Source organism: Oncorhynchus mykiss, chromosome 16, assembly GCF_057628025.1.
Source record: "Oncorhynchus mykiss isolate SJ-2025 chromosome 16, ASM5762802v1, whole genome shotgun sequence".
Lineage (NCBI taxonomy): Eukaryota > Metazoa > Chordata > Actinopteri > Salmoniformes > Salmonidae > Oncorhynchus > Oncorhynchus mykiss.
This window is the reverse complement of record NC_143037.1, coordinates 78,769,218-78,784,275: the sequence shown is the minus strand read 5'-3', so window position 1 is coordinate 78,784,275 and position 15,058 is coordinate 78,769,218. Positions and strand designations below refer to the sequence as shown.

General features: G+C 43.2%; 1 protein-coding gene across 2 annotated transcripts in view; it reads left to right on the top strand.

The window, feature by feature from the left end:
• The window catches only part of LOC110516815 (synaptophysin), a 42,222-nt gene extending 36,035 nt beyond the window's left edge, over window positions 1-6,187 (top strand). For both annotated transcript variants that reach the window (XM_036947802.2, XM_090201663.1), the window contains 3 exons: window positions 1,938-2,129; window positions 4,851-5,162; window positions 5,748-6,187. In XM_036947802.2, coding sequence (XP_036803697.2) covers window positions 1,938-2,129; window positions 4,851-5,120 — 462 coding nt within the window. In that variant the 3' untranslated portion in view covers window positions 5,121-5,162; window positions 5,748-6,187. The remainder of the gene's footprint in view (window positions 1-1,937; window positions 2,130-4,850; window positions 5,163-5,747) is intronic.
• The last annotated feature ends 8,871 nt before the right edge of the window (window positions 6,188-15,058 follow it).

The window sequence follows — 15,058 nt, the reverse complement described above, 5'->3', positions numbered from 1 at the left end:
CAAAAATGTGTTTACATCCCTGTTACTGAGTATTTCTCCTTTGCCAAGATAATCCAACCACCTGACAGGTGTGGCATATCAGGAAGCTGATTAAACAGCGTGATCATTACACAAGTAAACCTTGTGCTGGGCCACTCTAAAATGTGCAGTTTTGTCACACAACACAATGCCACAGAAGTCTCAAGTTGAGGGAGATTGCAATTGGCATGTTCACTGCAGGAATGTCCAACAGAGCTGTTGCCAGAGAACTTAATGTTAATTTCTCTACCATAAGCCGCCTCCAATGTCAGTTTAGAGAATTTGGCCCAGGACCTTCACATCCGGCTTCTTCACCTGCGGATCATCTGAAACCAGCTTCCCGGACAGCTGTTGAAACTGTGGGTTTTCACAATCAAAGAATTTCTGCAGAAACTTCCAGAAACAGTCACTGGGACTCTCATCTGTGTGCTTGTCATCCTCACCAGGGTCGTGACCTGACCGCAGCTCGGTGTTGTAACCAAATTCAGAGGGCAAATGCTCACCTTCGATGGCCACTGGCACACTGGAGAAGTGTACTCTTCACGGATGAATCCCTGTTTCAACTGTGCCGGGCAGATGGCAGACAGCGTGTATGGCGTTGTGTGGGCGAGCGGTTTGCTGATGTCAGTGTTGTGAACAGAGAGCCCCATGGTGGGTTTATGGTATGGGCCACAGGAGGTTGGTGGCATCTTAATTGGGGAGAGCGGGCTCGTGGTAATGCCTGGAGCGGAATAGGTGGAATGGTATCAAATACATCAAACACATGGTTTCCATGGTTTCCAGGTGTTTGCTACCATTCCATTTGCTCCGTTCCGGATATTATTATGAGCCTTTCTCAGCCTCCTGTGCTATGGACTGGCATAAGCTACGGAAAATTCACACAATTGCATTTTATCGATGGCAATTTTTAATGCACAGAGAAATCATGACGAGATCCTGAGGCCCATTGTCGTGCCATTCATCCGCCGCCATCACCTCATGTTTCAGCATGATAATGCACGGCCCCATGTCGCAAGGATCTGTACACAATTCCTGGATGCTGAAAATGTCTCCGTTCTTCCATGGCCTGTATACCCATAAGATATGTCACCCATTGAGCATGTTTGGGATGCTCTGGATCAACGTGTAACACAGGGTGTTCCAGTTCCCAGCAACTTCACACAACCATTGAAGAGGAGTGGGACAACATTCCACAAGTTTCCACAGGCCACAATCAACAGCCTGATCAACTGTATGCGAAGGAGATGTGTCACGCTGCATGAGGCAAACGGTGGTCACACCAGATACTGACTGGTTTTGTGATCCACGCCCCTACCTTTTTTAAAAGGTATCAGCGACTAACAGATGTATATCTGTATTCTCAGTCATGTGAAATCCATGGATTAGGGCTTAATGAATGTATTTCAATAGATTTCCTCATATGAACTGTAATTGTTGCAAATGTTTGTGTTCAGTGTCTATACCGTCTTTGTCGTTATTGTTCTGCCCGCAAGTCGTGGTAACATCGTCAAGTTCGCCACCCCCTACCCCGCCCCCTACCCCTACCCCACCCCACCCCCTACCCCTACCCCACCCCACCCCTACCCCACCCCCTACCCCACCCCACCCCGTCCCCTACCCCACCCCCTACCCCTACCCCACCCATCTTGGTCAGGTGTTCTCTTGAGGATCTGATGTCATAGCCCGCATAGCTCTAGAAGGATAACGGTGGCCATCTTGGTCAGGTGTTCTATAAAGGGAAGGATGTCATAGACTTGCATAGCTCTAGAAGGATAACGGTGGCCATCTTGGTCAGGTGTTCTATAAAGGGTCTGATGTCATAGAACTGCATAGCTCTAGAAGGATAACGGTGGCCATCTTGGTCAGGTGTTCAATATGTCATTCTATGAGTTTGATCTCTCATTCCCCGTTTACCGCAGGATTTTGGCGTGACGTGTGTGTTCACCTTCATGTGGTTGGTCAGCTCCGCTGCGTGGGCTAAGGGCCTGTCGGATGTCAAGGCATCCACGGACCCTGAGAAGGTGGTGGATATGATCTCAGCCTGCGATGAGGAGGGGAACCTCTGTCGTGAAGTTCACGACCCTGTCATGTCTGGACTCAACACCTCCGTTGTGAGTGTCTGCTTTGGCTCACTATAACAGTTTATTGTAGCAGGGATTTTACAATGTGAGTGTCTCTGCTGTGTTCGGTTGCATTACAATAATATTGTCTACTTATTAATAGTTCCGGTGGGCGATCACTCTGTCAAAGCAATACCTTTCCATAGGCATTCATTGTAACAGAGATCTTACATTATATTAATTGAAGTGAGATATTAATGATTGATCTGCAATCAATCACTGTTGACTTCTCCCATGTCTTTTTGATCTCCCTGGATCCTTGTTAATGTCATGAGAGATCTCCCTGGATCCTGGATCCTTGTTAATGTCATGAGAGATCTCCCTGGATCCTGGATCCTTGTTAACGTCATGAGAGCTCTCCCTGGATCCTTGTTAATGTCCTGAGAGATCTCCCTGGATCCTTGTTAATGTCCTGAGAGATCTCCATGGATCCTGGATCCCTGTTAATGTCCTGAGAGATCTCCCTGGATCCTTGTTAATGTCCTGAGAGATCTCCCTGGATCCTGGATCCCTGTTAATTTCCTGGGAGATCTCCCTGGATCCTTGTTAATGTCATGAGAGATCTCCCTGGATCCCTGTTAATGTCCTGAGAGATCTCCCTGGATCCTTGTTAATGTCCTGAGAGATCTCCCTGGATCCCTGTTAATGTCCTTTGAGATATCCCTGGATCCTTGTTAACGTCATGAGAGATCTCCCTGGATCCTGGATCCTTGTTAATGTCCTGAGAGATCTCCCTGGATCCTTGTTAACGTCATGAGAGATCTCCCTGGATCCTGGATCCCTGTTAATGTCCTGAGAGATCTCCCTGGATCCTTGTTAACGTCATGAGAGATCTCCCTGGATCCTGGATCGTTGTTAATGTCCTGAAAGATCTCCCTGGATCCTTGTTAACATCATGAGAGATCTCCCTGGATCCTGGATCCCTGTTAATGTCCTGAGAGATCTCCCTGGATCCCTGTTAACGTCATGAGAGATCTCCCTGGATCCTTCTTAATGTCCTGAGAGATCTCCCTGGATCCTTGTTAACGTAATGAGAGATCTCCCTGGATCCTGGAGCCTTGTTAATGTCCTGAGAGATCTCCCTGGATCCCTGTTAACGTCATGAGAGATCTCCCTGGATCCTTGTTAATGTCCTGAGAGATCTCCCTGGATCCTTGTTAATGTCCTGAGAGATCTCCCTGGATCCTTGTTAACGTCATGAGAGATCTCCCTGGATCCTTGTTAACGTCATGAGAGATCTCCCTGGATCCTTGTTAATGTCCTGAGAGATCTCCCTGGAGCCTTGTTAACGTCATGAGAGATCTCCCTGGATCCTTGTTAACGTCATGAGAGATCTCCCTGGATCCTTGTTAATGTCCTGAGAGATCTCCCTGGAGCCTTATTAACGTCATGAGAGATCTCCCTGGATCCTTGTTAATGTCCTGAGAGATCTCCCTGGATCCTTGTTAATGTCCTGAGAGATCTCCCTGGATCCTTGTTAATGTCATGAGAGATCTCCCTGGATCCTTGTTAATGTCCTGAGAGATCTCCCTGGATCCTTGTTAATGTCCTGAGAGATCTCCCTGGATCCTTGTTAATGTCCTGAGAGATCTCCCTGGATCCCTGTTAATGTCATGAGAGATCTCCCTGGATCCCTGTTAATGTCATGAGAGATCTCCCCTTGTCCTTGCCTCTCCTCCCCTCCCTTCCTCTCCTCCCTTCCTATGTCTCTTCCTCTCCTCTCTTCCTCTCCTCCCTACGTTTCCTCGCTTCCTCTCCTCCCTTCCTCTCTCTCTCCCTTCCTCTCTCTCCCTTCCTCTCTCTCTTCCACTCCTCTCTTCCTCTCCTCCCTTCCTCTACTACCTTCCTCTCCTCCCTACGTTTCCTCTCTTCCTCTCCTCCCTTCCTCTCTCTCTTCCTTCCTCTCTCTCTTCCTCTCCTCCCTTCCTATCCTCTCTTCCTCTCCTCCCTTCCTCTCCTCTCTTCCTCTCCTCCCTTCCTCTCCTCCCGTCCTCTCCTCTCTTCCTCTCCTCCCATCTTCTCCTCCCTTCCTCTCTCTCCCTTCCTCTCTCTCTTCCTCTCCTCCTGTCCTCTCCTCCCTTCCTCTCTCTCTCTTCCTCTCCTCCCTTCCTCTCTCTCTCCCTTCCTCTTTCTCTCTCCCTTCCTCTCTCTCCCTTCCTCTCCTCCCTTCCTCTCCTCTCTTCCTCTCCTCCCTTCCTCTCCTCCCTTCCTCTCCTTCCCATCCAGTATCTAGACCCAGGGTCGCAACATTGGTTTTAGAATTGGGGGGGACGTAACTTATTTTTATTATTATTTTTATCCAGTCGGATAAACACTCCAAACAGCTTCCCCGACTGCTTGGAGGCGTCCGCATGGTCCTAAAGCACACCGTTGCCTCGTTGTGTATCGCATTCCAATTATAAAACTGGGGGGCACAAAAATGCAATTTCAGAATGTCCCCGTCCCCCACATATCTAGTCTTATATATCTAATAGTAATATAACTGACCCCCGCTCTCACTCTTTCTTTCTCTCTCTCTCTCTCTCTCTCTCTCTGCCTCCCTTTCTTTCTGTCTCTCTCTACTTCTTTCTGTCTTTGCCTCTCTCTCTCTCTGCCTCTCTCTCTCTACCTCTCTCTCTCTCTCTCTCTCTCTCTCTCTCTCTCTTTCTCTCTCTGTCTCTCTCTCTCTGCCTATCGCTCTCTGCCTCTCTCTCTCTCTCTCTCTCCCACAAGTGTTTTGGCTTCATGAACCTGGTCTTGTGGGGAGGAAACCTGTGGTTCGTCTTTAAGGAGACCGGCATCATCGCCCCCTTCATGCGCGCCCCTCCTCCCCAGGAGAAGCAGCCCGCCCCAGACTCGTACGGCCAGCAGGCGGGGTACGAGCAGGACCCTTACGCCAGCGCCCAGGGGGACTACAAGCCAGAATACAACCAGCAGCAGGGCTACAACCAGGAGGGCGGAGAGTATGGACACACACCCACCTCCTTCGCCAATCAGATGTGAGGGGGAGGAGGAAATAGGAAGTGTGGAGGCGGCTGACGGCTGGCGAGTCACATTATATTGTTTTCACATTGTTATTTTATTATAATTATTTTACTTTAATATATTTTATTAGACAGCCTTACTGATATTATGAGGAATTATTATGAGATGTTATGAAGAATATTTTATATTTATTTTATATATTATATTATTATATATTCATATATATATATATTGATTTATTTTTTTTACTTTAAACTCAGTTGATTTGGTTTTCATTTAAAGCTTTAGCATAATAAATATATACTGTATGTGAACCCAAATAGGATTCTCCATTATTTAGTTTTGTTCACTACCTCCACGTGTTTAGTTCCACTCAGTCAGGAGCAACAGGAGGTTAGAATGGAGTGTTGGTGGCGTTGCAGCTCATCTCCTTTAACTCTCAAATTCACAATCTGGACCTACAAGCCAGTGCCACTGCTTTTTTCTCTCTCTCCCATTGTTCTCCTGTAATCAGACACTGATTTAGACCTGGGACACCGGTGGATGCAATTAGTTATCAGGTAGAACAGTACAGCGGACCTCGTAGGGTCAGATTTAAAACACCCCTCTCTCTTAATGTTTCCTGTCTTCTTTTCCTCTCCACAGAGAGTCAGCAGAGTGACGGGGGGAGGAGTGTGGTGCCTGGAAACTACAGTACCCACAATGCCGCACTCCTTCCTGTGTGTCTGTTTGCGCATCTATCTGTGTGCTGAGTAAATGGGGGACGGGGGGAGAGTTACCTAAACAAAAAGAAGTGAGGGAACAGGGAGGGGGAGAGATTAGATGTTAGTTATTGTGGTGAAAAAAAAGAGTACATATGAATATAAACTTGAACATAGTACCATATGGAAAATGTTATTATAAAAAACACATCTATTTAAAAATGGATTATAATGTTGACAATAGTAATATTAGATTGTTGAGAGAACGTATGTGCTGTATAGATATCACTATGAACAACTAAATAGACAAACATTTTGTAATGTTATGTATGGAACTATTCTAATGTTCAGATTCAGAGTTTAGTAAATAAATCATTCGTAAACAATAATTCTGACAAACTCCAATTCCTCCTCCGTGCAACAACTTAAAAATATATGTTTCGTTACAATTGTATTTTATTCATCTGCTTGTTCTGTTGTGTTCTCGCTTGGTTTTGTCACTCTATCTCTCACTCTATCTCTCACTCTATCTCTCACTCTATCTCTCACTCTATCTCTCACTCTATCTCTCACTCTATCTCTCACTCCATCTCTCACTCTATCTCTCACTCCATCTCTCACTCTATCTCTCACTCTATCTCTCACTCCATCTCTCACTCTATCTCTCACTCTATCTCTCACTCTATCTCTCACTCTATCGCTCACTCTATCTCTCACTCTATCTCTCACTCTATCTCTCACTCTATCGCTCACTCTATCTCTCACTCTATCTCTCACTCTATCTCTCACTCTATCTCTCACAGTGAAATAAATCGAACAGTAGACCAATAGGTTTCTTTCCTCAGTCTAAAGCTATGAGAACTGTGTTGAACACGTAAAGTCCATGCATCCCAGTAGGAATACAGTAAAGTCCATACATTCCAGTAGGAATACAGTAAATTCCATACATCCCAGTAGGAATACAGTAAATTCCATGCATCCCAGTAGGAATACAGTAAATTCCATGCATCCCAGTAGGAATACAGTAAATTCCATGCATCCCACTAGGAATACAGTAAATTCCATGCATCCCAGTAGGAATACAGTAAATTCCATGCATCCCACTAGGAATACAGTAAAATCCATGCATCCCACTAGGAATACAGTAAATTTCATGCATCCCAGTAGGAATACAGTCAATTCCATGCATCCCAGTAGGAATACAGTAAAATCCATGCATCCCAGTAGGAATACAGTAAATTCCATGCATCCCAGTAGGAATACAGTCAATTCCATGCATCCCACTAGGAATACAGTCAATTCCATGCATCCCAGTAGGAATACAGTAAAATCCATGCATCCCAGTAGGAATACAGTAAATTCCATGCATCCCACTAGGAATACAGTAAATTCCATGCATCCCAGTAGGAATACAGTATGAGCTACTAGAGAAGCATGGTTGAATGTTCCATCTAGTACTATGCCCCTCCTGTTCATGTTAAATTGGTATTTTATGCAAGTTGGTTGGTTATGAGTGTGACCCAGACTGAGATAATCAGCTGTGCGTTGAGATGATGTTTGGGCAGATGGTTATGTTAATTTCTATCCCATAGCAATACAGTACACCTCTCTCTCTATCTCTCTCTCTCTCTCTCTCTCTTTGTCTCTCTCGCTGTCTCTCTCTCTCTCTCTCTCTCTCTCTCTCTCTCTCTCTCTCGCTGTCTCTCTCTCTCCCTGACTCCTCTCTCTCTCTCTGTCTCTCCACCCTCTCTCTCTCTCTCTCCCTCCCCCTCTCCCTCTCCCTCCCTCCATCTCTCTCTCTCTCTCTCTCTCTCTCTTTCTCTCTCTCTCTCTTCCTCTCTCTTTATCTTTCTCTCTCTCTCTCTCTCTCTCTCTCTCTCTCTCTATCTCTCTCTCACACAATGTTCTGCCCCATGTAAGTGTCTCTTTTCTTAAATATGCTATTCTGACACTCTGTTGTTGGTGTTTGATGTGTCCTGTGTTACTCTCAATGCCTTTGGGTTGTGCTGTATTTCTTGTATGATGATGATGATGAAGATGACAATGGAGAAAACAACAGGTTGACCAAAAATAATCATTCAAATGTTGTTGTTTTCTTCTATGGAATCAAACTTTCAATAAAGAGGATGTTGTCATGGGAACGGTTGTCATTCTTCTTTCCCCTTCCTCTTCTCAGTCTCCTGAGTCCTCCAGACTATGGGGTCGTTATTCAATCCCGTTGCACGTTGTAGCCACCGTTGTCATTTTACAGGTCATTTCTAATTGAGCGGACTTATGCAGCGTTTACCGTAAATGTGATCTCGGCGAACGCAGGAACCTTTAAAATAAATTGTCTACAACACGTGATCGGATTGATCCCTGTCATGAGTATTTTTGTTTTGAGCCTTAAAATAACAATCCAGTGACATCTTATTAACCTGGTCCTAAATCTGTTGTTCTCTTATTAACCTGGTCCTAAATCTGTTGTTCTCTTATCAACCTGGTCCTAAATCTGTTGTTCTCTTATCAACCTGGTCCTAAATCTGTTGTTCTCTTATCAACCTGGTCCTAAATCTGTTGTTCTCTTATTAACCTGGTCCTAAATCTGTTGTTCTCTTATTAACCTGGTCCTAAATCTGTTGTTCTCTTATCAACCTGGTCCTTAATCTGTTGTTCTCTTATCAACCTGGTCCTAAATCTGTTGTTCTCTTATTAACCTGGTCCTAAATCTGTTGTTCTCTTATCAACCTGGTCCTAAATCTGTTGTTCTCTTATTAACCTGGTCCTAAATCTGTTGTTCTCTTATTAACCTGGTCCTAAATCTGTTGTTCTCTTATCAACCTGGTCCTAAATCTGTTGTTCTCTTATTAACCTGGTCCTAAATCTGTTGTTCTCTTATCAACCTGGTCCTAAATCTGTTGTTCTCTTATCAACCTGGTCCTAAATCTGTTGTTCTCTTATCAACCTGGTCCTAAATCTGTTGTTCTCTTATTAACCTGGTCCTAAATCTGTTGTTCTCTTATCAACCTGGTCCTAAATCTGTTGTTCTCTTATTAACCTGGACCTAAATCTGTGGTTCTCTTATTAACCTGGTCCTAAATCTGTTGTTCTCTTATTAACCTGGTCCTAAATCTGTTGTTCTCTTATTAACCTGGACCTAAATCTGTTGTTCTCTTATTAACCTGGTCGTAAATCTGTTGTTCTCTTATCAACCTGGACCTAAATCTGTTGTTCTCTTATCAACCTGGTCCTAAATCTGTTGTTCTCTTATTAACCTGGACCTAAATCTGTTGTTCTCTTATTAACCTGGTCCTAAATCTGTTGTTCTCTTATTAACCTGGACCTAAATCTGTTGTTCTCTTATCAACCTGGTCCTAAATCTGTTGTTCTCTTATCAACCTGGTCCTAAATCTGTTGTTCTCTTATCAACCTGGTCCTAAATCTGTTGTTCTCTTATCAACCTGGTCCTAAATCTGTTGTTCTCTTATCAACCTGGACCTAAATCTGTTGTTCTCTTATCAACCTGGTCCTAAATCTGTTGTTCTCTTATTAACCTGGTCCTAAATCTGTTGTTCTCTTATTAACCTGGTCTTAAATCTGTTGTTCTCTTATTAACCTGGTCCTAAATCTGTTGTTCTCTTATTAACCTGGTCCTAAATCTGTTGTTCTCTTATCAACCTGGTCCTAAATCTGTTGTTCTCTTATCAACCTGGACCTAAATCTGTGGTTCTCTTATTAACCTGGTCCTAAATCTGTTGTTCTCTTATTAACCTGGTCCTAAATCTGTTGTTCTCTTGGTCCTGGTCCTAAATCTGTTGTTCTCTTATTAACCTGGACCTAAATCTGTTGTTCTCTTATTAACCTGGTCCTAAATCTGTTGTTCTCTTATCAACCTGGACCTAAATCTGTTGTTCTCTTATCAACCTGGTCCTAAATCTGTTGTTCTCTTATTAACCTGGACCTAAATCTGTTGTTCTCTTATTAACCTGGTCCTAAATCTGTTGTTCTCTTATTAACCTGGACCTAAATCTGTTGTTCTCTTATCAACCTGGTCCTAAATCTGTTGTTCTCTTATCAACCTGGTCCTAAATCTGTTGTTCTCTTATCAACCTGGTCCTAAATCTGTTGTTCTCTTATCAACCTGGTCCTAAATCTGTTGTTCTCTTATCAACCTGGACCTAAATCTGTTGTTCTCTTATCAACCTGGTCCTAAATCTGTTGTTCTCTTATTAACCTGGTCCTAAATCTGTTGTTCTCTTATTAACCTGGTCCTAAATCTGTTGTTCTCTTATTAACCTGGTCCTAAATCTGTTGTTCTCTTATCAACCTGGACCTAAATCTGTTGTTCTCTTATTAACCTGGTCCTAAATCTGTTGTTCTCTTATTAACCTGGTCCTAAATCTGTTGTTCTCTTATCAACCTGGACCTAAATCTGTTGTTCTCTTATTAACCTGGTCCTAAATCTGTTGTTCTCTTATCAACCTGGTCCTAAATCTGTTGTTCTCTTATCAACCTGGACCTAAATCTGTTGTTCTCTTATTAACCTGGTCCTAAATCTGTTGTTCTCTTATTAACCTGGTCCTAAATCTGTTGTTCTCTTATCAACCTGGACCTAAATCTGTTGTTCTCTTATTAACCTGGTCCTAAATCTGTTGTTCTCTTATCAACCTGGACCTAAATCTGTTGTTCTATTGGTCCTGGTCCTAAATCTGTTGTTCTCTTATCAACCTGGACCTAAATCTGTTGTTCTCTTATCAACCTGGTCCTAAATCTGTTCTCTTATTAACCTGGTCCTAAATCTGTTGTTCTCTTATTAACTTGGTCCTAAATCTGTTGTTCTCTTATTATCCTGGTCCTAAATCTGTTGTTCTCTTATTAACCTGGTCCTAAATCTGTTGTTCTCTTATTAACCTGGACCTAAATCTGTTGTTCTCTTATCAACCTGGTCCTAAATCTGTTGTTCTCTTATTAACCTGGTCCTAAATCTGTTGTTCTCTTATTAACCTGGACCTAAATCTGTTGTTCTCTTATTAACCTGGACCTAAATCTGTTGTTCTCTTATTAACCTGGACCTAAATCTGTTGTTCTCTTATTAACCTGGTCCTAAATCTGTTGTTCTCTTATCAACCTGGTCCTAAATCTGTTGTTATCTTATTAACCTGGTCCTAAATCTGTTGTTCTCTTATTAACCTGGTCCTAAATCTGTTGTTCTCTTATTAACCTGGTCCTAAATCTGTTGTTCTCTTATTAACCTGGTCCTAAATCTGTTGTTCTCTTATCAACCTGGACCTAAATCTGTTGTTCTCTTATCAACCTGGACCTAAATCTGTTGTTCTCTTATTAACCTGGTCCTAAATCTGTTGTTCTCTTATTAACCTGGTCCTAAATCTGTTGTTCTCTTATCAACCTGGTCCTAAATCTGTTGTTCTCTTATTAACCTGGACCTAAATCTGTTGTTCTCTTATCAACCTGGTCCTAAATCTGTTGTTCTCTTATTAACCTGGACCTAAATCTGTTGTTCTCTTGGTCCTGGTCCTAAATCTGTTGTTCTCTTATCAACCTGGTCCTAAATCTGTTGTTCTCTTATCAACCTGGACCTAAATCTGTTGTTCTCTTATCAACCTAGTCCTAAATCTGTTGTTCTCTTATCAACCTGGACCTAAATCTGTTGTTCTCTTATTAACCTGGTCCTAAATCTGTTGTTCCCTTGACAACTCCATTTCTTGCTGTCATTGTCAATGTTAAGCTAACCAGTTTGCCATGACAATGAGTGACTGCATGATAGCACAAACATACAGACACTCATACAGGCCAACATCTCATCAACTTTGATCATTGGTTAGTGTAATGTACTTTATGGTTGGTTTATTTCAAGTTGAAGGTATGTTGGGTTTACAACTAAAATCTATAGTACTAACCAGAAATGGATGTGGATTTGATGTTTCCGCCAGGGATGTGTTGCCATGACACCAAGGGAGGCCGACCTTGCTCTTCGATAACCGTTTCCATAGAAACAGTCATAACAGTTGCAGTATCCATGTCAACAGTAGCCATTTCCTAAAAATGTCCTAAAAGACCAATACTGATCCAGATATAGCATTAATACGTGTCACATAACCGTTTGCATATACAATGTTGTTGTTTTTTAATCATTGAGTTAATAAAGCGGCATAAAAACATGGTCTCTTGTTTTGTTTTCTTGAGTAAAGCAGCTACAAAAGGCAGGTGTTTCAGCTCAGTGCTTTCTGTGGTGGAGGGGCAGCCATCGGGAAATACAGAGCGAAGGGGTTGGTAATGTTCTCTAGTCGCTCCGTGATTGGCTCAGTGTTCTGTCACTCATGGGGACACTGCGTCACTGCAAAATCTACGGGGAGAGCTTTAACATTCAAGCTCTGTGGGTTAGAGTTACATTATAAGTGCCCATCCAAGAAGGCTCAAGGTCATTGGCCACAGATAGAATTACGTCAAATCACGTTATATCTGCCGTAGCATTGATTGGACTGATCATGTCAACATCAGACTTTCAAAATCTTAGCTAGCAGTCATCATCATCATCTCTCTCCAGTCCTCTCCCGTCCTCTCCTCTCTCCTCATTTCTCTCCAGTCCTCTCCTCTCTCTGTCCTCTCTCCCGTCTTCTCCTTTCCCCTCCTCACTCCAGTCCTCTCCTCTCCCCTCCTCTCTCCAGTCCCCTCCTTTATCCAGTTCTCTCCCCTCCTCTCCCCAGTCCCCTCCTATCCATTCCTCTCTCCAGTCCTCTCTCTCCAGTCCTCTCCCCTCCTCTTTCCTCTTCTCCCCTTTACCATCCTCTCCACTCTCATCTGGCCAGTCCTCTCCTCTCTCCTCCTCTCTCCGTCCTGTCCTCTTACCTTCACACTGCAGTCCTCTCTATCAACAGAAACCTTGGAACAATTAGGGTTAAGTGCCTTGCTCAGGGGCACATCGACAGATTTCTTTTCACCTTGTCGGCTCAGTGATTTGAACTAGCGACCTCTAACCGCGAGGCTACCTGCCGCTCTATATGTCCCTGAGAAACCTGTCCTTGAATGAGTAGATGTGTCCAAACTTTTGACTGGTACTGTTCTGTTTTTTTTTTAAAACATATTGAGAACTTATTTTGCGTGTTTTTTTTGTGTTAAGAGTTAGGAAAACATTCCCTAAATGTCGAACACGGTTACAATGTTCTCAGAATACCCAATATTTCTAGTTCTAGACTCGTTTCCTATTCCCTGACACAAACCGGTACATCTGGAAACTACTACCTTACAGTGATAATAACAGTGAATCCGGAAAGTATTCAAAGCCTTTGACCTTTTGACCTTTTGTTACGTCACAACCTTATTCTAAAAGTGATCAAATTAAGACATTTCTTCATCAATCTACACACAAGCGAAAACAGGTTTCTACAAATGTTCATATTTGTATTCAGACCCTTTGCTATGAGACTCAAAATTGAGTTCAGGTGCATCCTGTTTCCATTTATCATCCTTGAGATGTTTCTACAACTTAATTGGAGTCCACCTGTGGTAAATTCAATTGATTGGACATGATTTGGAAAGGTACACACCTGTCTATATAAGGTCCCACAGTTGACAGTGCATGTCAGAGCAAAAACCAAGTCATGAGGTTTAAGGAATAGAGCTCAGAGACAGGATTGTGTCGAGGCACATTTCTGCTACATTGAAGGTCCCCAAGAACACAGTGGCCTCCATCATTCTTAAATTGAAGAAGTTTGAAACAACCAAGACGCTTCCTCGAGCTGGCAGCCCGGCCAAGCGTTCAGAGTTTCTCTGTGGAGATGGGAGAATCTTCCAGAAGGACACTCTTCAAAAAAACATATATATATTTAACAACAAATTCTTATTTTCAATGATGGCTTAGGAATGTGGGTTAACTGCCTTGTTCAGGAGCAGAATGACAGATTGGTAGATTGGTGTCAGCTCGGGGATTTGAACTTGCAACCTTTCGGCTGCTTGTCCAATGCTCTAACCACTAGGCTACCCTGCCAACCCAAATCTCTCTGCAGCACTCCACCAATCAGGCCTTTATGCTAGAGTGGCCAGACAGAAGCCACTCCTCAGTAAAAGGCACATGACAGCCAGCTTGGAGTTTGCCAAAAGGCACCTAAAGGACTCAGACTATGAGAAACAAGATTATCTTGTCTGATGAATGCCAAGCGTAATGTTTGAAGGAAACCTGGCGCTGGTGGCAGCATCATGCTGTGGTGGTGGCAGCATCATGCTGTGGTGGTGGCAGCATCATGGTGGTGCTGCAGCATCATGCTGTGGGGATGTTTTTCAGCGGCAGGGACTGGGAGACTAGTCAGGATCGAGGGAAAGATGAACAGAGCAAAGTACAGAGAGATCCTTGATGAAAAACGCTCAGGACCTCAGACTGGGGAGAAGGTTCACCTTCCAACAGGACAACAACCCTAAGCACACAGCCAAGACAACACATGAATGGCTTCAGGACAAGTCTCTGAATGTCCTTGAGTGGCCCAGTCAGAGCACGGACTTGAACCCGATCGAAAATCTCTGGAGACCTGAAAATAGCTATGAAGTGACGCTCCCCATCCAACCTGACAGAGCTTGAGAGAAACTCCCCAAATACAGGTGTGCCAAACTTGTAGCATCATACCCAAGAAGACTCAAGGCTGTAATCGCTGCCAAAGGTGCTTCAACAAAGTACTGAGTAAAGGGTCTGAATACTAATGTAAATGTAATATTTCTTTTTTTTTTATATATTTGCAAACATTTCTAAAATCTAACTAAACTGTTTCATTATGGAGTATTGTGATGTCATTATGGTGTATTGTGATGTCATAATGGCGTATTGTGATGTCATTATGGTGTATTGTGATGTCATTATGGCGTATTATGTGGTATTGTGTGAAGATTGATGAGGGGAAAAAACTAGTAGTGGAGTTTGGAGTGTGACTGTTTGAGGTTGTGGACAGGTGTCTTTTATACTGATAACAAGTTCAAACAGGTGCCATTAATACAGGTAACGAGTGGAGGACAGAGGAGCCTCTTAAAGAAGTTACAGGTCTGTGAGAGCCAGAAATCTTGCTTGTTTGTAGGTGACCAAATACTTGTGTTCCACCATAAATTGCAAATAAATTCATTAAAAATCCTACAATGTGATTTTCTGGATTTTTTTTCTCATTTTGTCTGTCATAGTTGAAGTGTACCTATGATGAAAATTACAGGCCTCCCTCATCTTTTCAAGTGGGAGAACTTGCACAATTGGTGGCTGACTAAATACTTTTTTGCCCCACT